The sequence below is a fragment of the Chondrus crispus genome, genomic scaffold, assembly GCF_000350225.1.
Source record: "Chondrus crispus Stackhouse genomic scaffold, scaffold_8, whole genome shotgun sequence".
Lineage (NCBI taxonomy): Eukaryota > Rhodophyta > Florideophyceae > Gigartinales > Gigartinaceae > Chondrus > Chondrus crispus.
In genome coordinates this window covers 169,079-177,859 of record NW_005178810.1, presented here as the reverse complement: position 1 = coordinate 177,859, position 8,781 = coordinate 169,079, and the positions used below count along the sequence as shown (strand labels likewise).

General features: G+C 51.3%; 2 protein-coding genes across 2 annotated transcripts; both read left to right on the top strand.

Moving 5' to 3' along the window:
* The first annotated feature begins 3,952 nt into the window (after window positions 1–3,952).
* Window positions 3,953–5,082, top strand: CHC_T00007606001 (hypothetical protein). Its single transcript, XM_005711835.1, has 3 exons — window positions 3,953–4,220; window positions 4,414–4,845; window positions 4,949–5,082. The coding sequence occupies exons 1-3, from the start codon at window positions 3,953–3,955 to the stop codon at window positions 5,080–5,082; spliced, it is 834 nt and encodes a 277-aa protein (XP_005711892.1).
* A 2,018-nt stretch (window positions 5,083–7,100) lies between these two features.
* On the top strand, window positions 7,101–7,241 carry CHC_T00007605001 (hypothetical protein). Its single transcript, XM_005711834.1, has one exon. The coding sequence runs from the start codon at window positions 7,101–7,103 to the stop codon at window positions 7,239–7,241; it is 141 nt and encodes a 46-aa protein (XP_005711891.1).
* Window positions 7,242–8,781: the final 1,540 nt, after the last annotated feature.

The following is an 8,781-nucleotide window of genomic DNA, read 5'->3' as shown; positions in this document are numbered from 1 at the left end:
AGGTCGTCCAGCCATTGGAGAATGTTATCCCGTAACGATAGACATAGGTTTCCTACTGTACTCTGAAAGTAGGAAGTCGCATTCGTCTGCCCATGCATTACTCGCGTGGGTGTGAAGACGCCGTCGGGCGTTATAAAACTTTGGCATTCTTGCGATTCTGAGTCCAGCGGCATCTGCCAGTAGCCATGACATAAATCGATGATGGAAAAGCAGCAATCTCCTGCCAATTCGGAGGTTATTGACTCGAGATCAGGCATCGGCCAGGTGTGCGGAATTGTTTGACTGTTCACTGGTCGCAGGTCAACCGTGAATCTGAATTTCTCCGGTCCGTCCTTTGGTACAATTAGCGGTGCGCATGCCCATTCACTTGAATTGTTTCGTCGCACAAGCCCGAGAGACAGTAATTCGTCTACTTTCTTACGAAGAAATTTGGCTTGCGGTGGCGAGTATCGGCGGACTTTAACACGAATAGGAATGGCATCTGGCCTGAGGCGAATGCACACTGGCTGCACACTGGCAGGCGGATCAGCCCCCAGCTTTGTTCTGAAAATATCCCTGTAGCCATAGACTAAGTCCTGTAATTCTTCGTGATACTCTTCTGGTAGGCCGCCCTGAATGGCTTCCTGAATTCGTTCTTTCAATTGTGAATCTGTGTCTGACTCTTGATCGATTCCAAATGAAATGTTAGAATCTTTGGAGACGGGGCCATCATCTGGAGTGTCCCCATAAAGAATTGGAGACTCATCAGGTGAACCGTTTTCCGAGTCGCTGTAAGAGGTACCGTCATCCGAAGAGAACCCTGAATTTACCTCCTCTGAATCAGTGGAGTTCTGGGTATGGGCGTTAGACGTGTAACCGCGAAGTAGTATACGTGACAGACGTCCAGGAGTTTTTGGGGGAGTATCCTCTTTGGTGGAAAGTGCTGAAGAAAACCCAATGTTCGAAAAGTCTGCGTCGTGGAATTGATTTCGCACACGCTTCAGATGCTCGTCCAAATTAAATCCTATCGCCTGAAGAACTGGGCGAGCGATAAGAATTTCGGGCATGTACTCCTTGAAAACAAGGAATTCCAAGTTGCGGAGACGGAGTGGTCCTTCTGGAGTATTGAGAGTAACAGAAACACGGACCTTTGTGTGGGTGCAATAAACTTGCGAATCTTCTTCCGCATTTGCTCCTATAGCTAGACTCATTCTGATTGGTTCGCGAAGGGTTAGAGTGTTAACATATACACCATCATCAGCGCACTGTTTGACGTGTTGCTCGCTGAGGGCAGAATGGTCCGCACCGTAATCGCCGTTAACGATTACGTTTACACTGTCCGCCAATTTTGCGAAGTACCGTCCTGAACCTTGCAGCGCATGACATGCTTCCTGTGTTTGCGACAGAACGCTTAAACGTCCCTTTTCCGATCGAGTCTTGTAGAATTCTTTTAACAAAGAATATTTCTCCTCGTCTGTTGAAAGAGGGCAGTCCTTCACATAATGTCGTTTCTTACATTTGGAAACATTTAAACAAAAAGGTAACTCAATGACACCTCCCGTGTTTTCAGATCCGGCGCCGTTCGAGCGTGAATCTGTGGAGTTGTTTGAACCTCTATTGCTGTTTCCTCGTGTGCCTTGGTAGCTTCGGCCGCCTCTGTTCCATTTTCGCGTGGAACCATATGTATCGTTTTTCAATTTGCCATTTCCGTTTCCTGACTTCGCAGAACCGTCTCTTGTCTTGTCTTGCTTTTCAGCACCAATCTTCGTGGTTACGGAATCAGAATCTGTCGTAGTCTGCCGAATGGATACAAATTCGTCGCATCGAACGGCTTGATTAACAACGTAGCGATAAAACTGCATCCAATCCTTTTTTAAATCATGCCTACTCAAGGAAAGGTCGTTTTCAATTTTTTCCTTGAGTGCAGGAGGCTTCAGCAGTGTGCAAATGTGTGCGGTGGCCTGTTTGGGATTTTTCTGAATGAGGTCTCCCCACCGTCGGACACGAAGGAAAGTTTTGTAGTCCATGAAGAGCGCTTTGATGCGGAGTTCAGGATTTTTTTCGTTGATGTTCATTCGAACAGATGACCGAATAGAATTATCCAGCTCGGTAGTTGTCAAAGTATCGAAGTTCACTGTCTCCTTCTCGTCCAGCCAATTTTTTAACGCCTCTTCAGAGAGTTCATCAACGGAGGTCACCCCGTCAAATTCGTCGAATTCTACAAGCGATAGGAGAAGGTCTGGATCCAGCGAAGACTTGAGATAAATTGCTGAAATGCTGCTACCAGTAGCTTGGGCATCATTGATGCGTAGCAAATATCGCTCACGCTCACGCAAAAAAGCATGGATGCTCTTCTGTCCAAGCCGACGTAGTTCCGGATGAGCAATGGGCGTAAATAGATGTTGACCCTGTAGCTGGGCCTGGCTGGAGTTTGAGTTCCCCGCCATGTTGAAAATTACAAGCAATCGTAGTGATCACTGTGGTCAGCTCGTAAGTTGAAATGTTGAGAGGTGGAAGTGCTCTGTCTTTTTTCTTACTAGCAATGAAGTGTGGCATTACTTATAGGGGATGTAGGGCGGTAGGTAAATCGGGACATGTAAAGAATAACAGGAACTAATACGGGCTAAGGTTGACAAAGACTAAAGTCGACGGAGCTTGACTCAGAAGGATGCAGCAGGAATCACCAATCAATAAGTCATATTGATAGCAGAGTATGAGTCGTGTGTTCTCGATATTGAGCAGGCGCCCTGCCTCAATTTTTTCATTAAGGGTGAGCGACGTGCGAGGAGGTGGGGAGGGATTGAGACGAGAGGGTGGTTCTTGAGTGGGAGGTACCATTATGGTTGAGAAGTTGTTTGCAATGTGGCCCTCTGCAAGCTATGATTCGGGGCCCGCTTATACAAAAAGGATGAGGTTTTGATCATGGTAAAATGTTTCGTCATTCCGCTTGCTGCCGTCGCACCTTCGACCCTGCAGTTCTGCTACTACTGAAGCCACACGTGTATGAACACGTGTAGGAAGTATGATAATCGTGCCATGGCGTTTTGCATAGCACTAATGCGTGGGAGGCACTATTCCAAGTTGCACTAATGCGCGACCCCCCCTATAGTGCACATTTTGGGGTTTCGCACGGGGCGGCACTACTGCGCTGGGGCCACTGTACTGCGCAAAAATAGTTTCAGGAGGCGCCCAATAGGGCACGAGACTCACAATATAAAGTCACCGTCGGCCTCCCGAAGACTCCGGGATGGGGGCCATCGGTGTTCTTGGCGTCACGTTCCGCAAGGCTTTGCTTTCGGGAGCTCTGTACTCAGCACGCGTACACTAAAGTACTGTAGGATCAGATCTCTGAGCCTGTGCCCGATCATAATGACCGAATACGTTCTAGCGTACATGTGTTGCACGATCTTGTTGCTTCCTTGCTGCTCTGAGTTTCCACACAGAAAAAGGTAGATTCATGCGTTCTGAGGCCACTCCATCGCATCTCGAGACGGGGATATGTGTGGCCCTCTCATTGTTGATGACGCAGTTTTTCGTCTTTGCGTGGTCTAAACATTGCGTATAAACCGCCAAAGCCGGGGGAGTTTTGTAGACATGATTTTTTTGGCTAACAGTAGCTTCCAGAAGCCTTGATTTACGTCCAGTCTGGTTGCTGGTTCAACAATTGTAACTAACTCTGGTGTATGCCCAATGCTTTAATCATATGACGATTTCCGTGCTAGAGGACTACCAACACAACCTACTAGTTTTCCCTCGATGGAGAGAGGACTTTCTCTGTCCTGCTTGATTTTGTCACAGCAAGGCTTTTGCCAATCGAAGGGAACAAGATTGAATATCTTTGACGAAATCAACTCTTTCGAATGACGACTCTGGTATGCAAAACTCGCACGCTATTGTCATAGATGTAGGAATTCGCTGGTTTTCCGGCAATCCATTAGGTAGTCAAGCATGCTACACCTGGTGATTCTGCAAAATGTCGCTACTCAAAGAAAAGAGACAAGTCTTGCAAGCTGTACAGAGATTATTCGATATGTTATCTCGAAAAGGAACAACTCCCACTCAGGGTCTGATGCCCCGCAAACACAAAGCAAGGATCGTGCTTGCAAAGTGGACAGTTTTTCTGTGTCTTTTCTGTCTGTGTGAGGCAAGGTCCTTTTCTCGACAACTCGAGAATGTGCCGTTGCGCTGCTGCGCGGCTGTATCATACCCGACATTATACCGGGATGAAAGCAAAGAGGTAAGTTGATGAAGTTTTTGGAGCTTGCACGTCGATTCAAGGGCTGTGCTTGCTTATTCCACGAAGAGCTAACAATAATTTGAGCAATGAGCAGCCGTACAAATTTGGCGGGATTGCTATGGAGTATCTTCTCAACCTGCAAGAAGTCCTTGGGTTTCGATGTATTTCCCTTGATATAGATGACGGCGGTGATGAAGGTGTGCCGTTCAATTCCATCGTGGAAAAAATGGACCGATGTGTAACTGAGGAGGGAACGATGCGAGAAGATCCAGATTGCAATTGCGACATGGCCGTTGGTGGCTGGATGGAAAGTGATACTCGCCTCGGCAAGGTTGACTTTCTTCCCCCATTCCTTATTGATGGAATAGGAATCGCGACGCACGTAGACGAGACTTCAGTGGCGTCTGCGGGTGCTTTCTTTCTAACAGCTTTCTCATTGGCAGTGTGGGGACTTGTGGTGATGCTCTCCGTGGTGTTTACATTTCTCAAAATGCTGGACAGACGGTTTGTTCCTCCCGACGATTCATACACGCCGCTCCCGGCTTCCGAACCTCGGCTTCGAAGGATTAGACACTATCTTCTCAAAAGTCGTATTCCTTACCGCTTGAGAAAAGCACTTCAGAGTACTCGTACGTATTACAAGTGATGTACTGTAGAAAGGTTTTGCTTGTTCTTGCACTAACATACTGCTACAATTTTGTACGTGAGCGTAATAATCGTTGGTAATAACAGTCAGTCGAATGGTTGGGTTTTCGAATTCAGACCCTGTTACGGACAAGGAATCGTCTCGGCAATGGGTTTTGAATTTGGTCATAGCTTGTTGCAGCCTTTTCATAATTTTGGCTTATGAATCATCGATGACGTAAGTTGTTTTGCAGCAAACGGCAGCACGAAAACAGTAAGCCAGAAGGTACACAAATACGGTTGATATTGGAAAGCTAAGAACTAACGTAATGCGAAGATGGCGACGTTTGTGGTGCAAAACAGGGCTACCCTTGTTCAGGGCAAAATCGAATCCAAGTACCGAACGCTGGAAGATCTTCAAAACTGTCACGTAGATCCGCGCTCTGTGTGCGTGCCGAGAGGAGGTGCGATGCAGACGTTTTGGGACACAGTGGTTGCGTCACGGTAGGTTTTTTGCATTTTTTTCACTATCCTGACTACGCGTTTACGCGACAAGGCGCATTGAGACTAACCAAAGAAAGCACAGCGCATGCCACAAGGATTACAAAGACGGGGCGATTTTCGTAGACTCGTACGAAGAGGGGGCGAAAAAGCTGAGCGAGAAGACGTGCAAGTTTCTGATGACGACGGCAACATCGGGCACGGGGCGGTCGCAGGCGCAGTACTGCGGGGTGATGGCGATGACGGGCGAGATCTGTATACGGACGGGGGCGTCTTTCCTACTACCGCGTGGGTCCAACTTGACCGAGCCCATGGCGCGAGCGACGCTGAGGATGTCAATGGCGAGCTCGATCCCCGGTGCTGAACAATTTATGAAGGCCAAGTGCGCGGAGGGCGGGCCGGCGAGCCTGAATTTGAAGCAACTGTCCCTGTTCTTCATGGTTGCATTCGGGGCGTGTTTCGTGGTCTTTCTGGTGATGATCCTCGACCCCCAGGGCGCATCTCCTTCGAAGACGGGGGATATCGGCGCGAGCATCTCGAGCGTCTAGGGCGAAGGCTGTACCAGGCCCGCGACGGAGTAGTCGGGGACGTGTGTAGGAGTGATATCCCAGCTTCGTATGGGCGCTGCAATGTGTAAATGAAAGAGGAGGTGATGGTGCCATCAGCTGCTGGCAGCGCTGGCACCAGCAGCTCGAAGGCGACGACCGGGGCGTGTCGAGGCGGAGCGACACGTTTCGAGGTGCGCGCCACAGCGTCTCGTCTGCTGAAGGCGCTGCCGGGAAGCGTGGCGCGGCGGACGCGGCAAGCGCGTGCGTGGCTTCTCTTTATTTTTCACTAGAATCAAGGGGGGCGGCATGCGTGGCTTATGTTTTTACTACAGTACAGTATGTTTTTTGGGGGCGCAGGCGGACACGGGTGCAGCTCTGCACCGTGGCATGCGTGGCAACGTGTGGCAGGCAGACTGCACCGTGGCATGCGTGGCAACGTGTGGCGGGCAGACTGCTGGCGCGAGACACTTTACGTCTAAACAATTCTGCAATTATATTTGCAATTATATTTGCAGAATTCTGCAATACGTGTGACAACTGTAAACAAGAGCCGTTACAGTGTAGGGAAACCGTGACTGCAATTCTTGTTAGCAATTATTCAGTCAGTTCGTCTTCATCTCTCCCATCATCTCTCCCATCATCTGCACCATCTGGCCGGGCGGACAGAAGAAGGACGGGTCGTCGCCGACGACGCCGGGGACGATGTGGAAGGTTATGGGGCATGCAGAGAGTGAAGCGAGGCGGGGGGTCGTAGTGCTGACGGGGCGCAGGTGGTGGCTGCGAATGAGGGCGGGCAGCAGTTTGCGGCATAGTGAGAGCAGGCGTTGAAACGGAGGCAGGCATGCTTGCGGGCCCGGGCGGCCGAGGAGAAGGCGAGGATGCTGGGTGCTGACGCGGTAGGGGATGCGAGCAGTACGGGGGGATATGGCGGCAGAAGGGGGGCTGAAATGCAGGGGAAAGGGAGTGGGGTGGGACGTGGAAGACCGGGGAGTGCGGCATCTGCGACTAAAGAGCTTGCGAGACGGCCATGTGAGATCGACGAGCCGACTCGGATGGCGCTGGTCGATTTGTAAGCAAAGGAAAATTGGACACATGCTAGCGAGGCACGGAGGGGCAGTAGTTTATTGTACAGGGTAGAACCGAGAGCATAATTGTGGGGTAAGGTGAGTTTTGCTTTACTGGATAACATAAAGAGCGAAGAGGCATCTCGGATGGAGGTAGAGATTTGCACTTCAAATTTGTGGTTACCGGCGGAGATGTCAGTCTTGTCGAAGCACGAACATAGAATAGTAAGTTGTCAGCACTCGGCAGGGTGCCAAACCCGGGCACGAGCGAAGGGCGGAAGTCAGTAGAGCAAGAGCGACAAGATGAAGTCTGTCAGATGAGTAAGAAAGTCAGAATTGAATCGCAGTGGTGGCTCAAGAGCCTTCGCGCGGCGACGCAAGTGGCGGTCGGAGAGGTAGAAATACACGATAATGATGCACGAATGGATACAACTCTCCGCGTTTGGGCGTCAGCAGCGAGAGCGGGTTCCACAATCTCCTTTGTCCAGGGCACGGGTGAGTCCGTGCGCGAGAGTTGCGGATCCGGAGTGTTGTCGAGCCAGGGGGGATGTCTGCTCGTACTCAAAACGGCGGCGACAACGGCAATAGCCACGAGACGACGCCCCTAGCGAGGCGTCTGGCGGCGAGGCCGCTGGCGAGGAAGAGGTTTGCGAGTGGGAGGACAAGGGCGAAGGCGGAGACGAAGAGAAAGGGTGAGGGGGGGGACCGGCGGCGGGGTTTCCAGCGCGGCCCAGCGGTCGCGCTCGTGGCGCACGGCGGCGACTTGACGCGAGTACGACGCGGCGCGCGACTGGAAGCCCGCGTCCAGCGCGCGGGTAGAGGCGGAGAAGAGGCGGAGAGAAGGCGGGTCTCGGGCAGCGACCGCTCGCTGTAACGCCCCCAGCAGCTGTTGTACAGTACCCCGTGTACACGGCGTACGCGTGGGATAGAGTCGCGATCAAGGGATGTGATCCCTATCGCATCCGGCTTGGCTCACGCGCTGACGTGGCAAGCTCTGTCTCCGATATCGGAGAGGACCCTTTCGTTTCATCAGCCAGAGGGCGCGGTTTCGTTTCGCGACCGGTGCGAACCGCAAGTTGCATTCCACGCAAGCTCTCTAGAGCGGATATAGGCGGCGGCGAGGAGAAGCCCCCCGCAATAAACGAAGGCACAGTCGCACTCGGTGAGGAGAAGCGGCACTGGGACCATCCTTGCTCTGCCTTGCCTTGTTCTACCCCCTCTTTACTTTTCCTCTCAGTTCCTCTCATCTAGGCCTCTTATCCAGGCCTCTTATCCTAGATGTGACAGTTTTCACTCCTCTACATTACGAGCGGTAGCTCAGGACCCGGTAGGCGCTACATCGCGCACCTTGCGGGCGTTGGCGGGGGGCGGCGGGCGGGAGCAATGCTGAGAGTATTCGCTCGTTTAGCAATTGCTTTTTGCGTGTAATCGCGTTGCCTATCGCCGGTGATGGTAGTGGAATTTGCGTATGGACTGTCATGATTCCCATGCACAGCTCACACACCTGAACGACGTTCAGGATGTCCTTCGCTTCCAAAGCGGCCTCAGTGCGCGCTTCCCAGATGCGGAAATCCTCTCCCAGCCATCCCTCAAACTTGTAGACCTTCCTGCTGTTTTCCATTGCGGAGGAGTGCAGGAACTAGTTAGCAGTTGCGTATAACGACGGGAGACAGTGCAGCGATGCAAGATGGTGCAGTAAAGTTCAACGTGAACCTGGGCCCATAACCACTTGGTATTTGGTAGGTTGTTGGCTTTTACTTGTTGAGGTGGGAGTTAATTGTTCTTCTCTCTGTCTACATTAGACCTACAGCTACTTATAGTGCGCAAT

Coding starts and splice junctions, on each gene's coding strand:
- CHC_T00007606001 (XM_005711835.1), top strand. CDS start 3,953: ATGTCGCTACTCAAAGAAAAGAGACAAGTCTTGCAAGCTGTACAGAGA. Junction 4,221..4,413: donor GGATGAAAGCAAAGAGGTAA/GTTGATGAAGTT, acceptor GCGGTGATGAAG/GTGTGCCGTTCAATTCCATC. Junction 4,846..4,948: donor AAAAGCACTTCAGAGTACTC/GTACGTATTACA, acceptor TGGTAATAACAG/TCAGTCGAATGGTTGGGTTT.
- CHC_T00007605001 (XM_005711834.1), top strand. CDS start 7,101: ATGGAGGTAGAGATTTGCACTTCAAATTTGTGGTTACCGGCGGAGATG.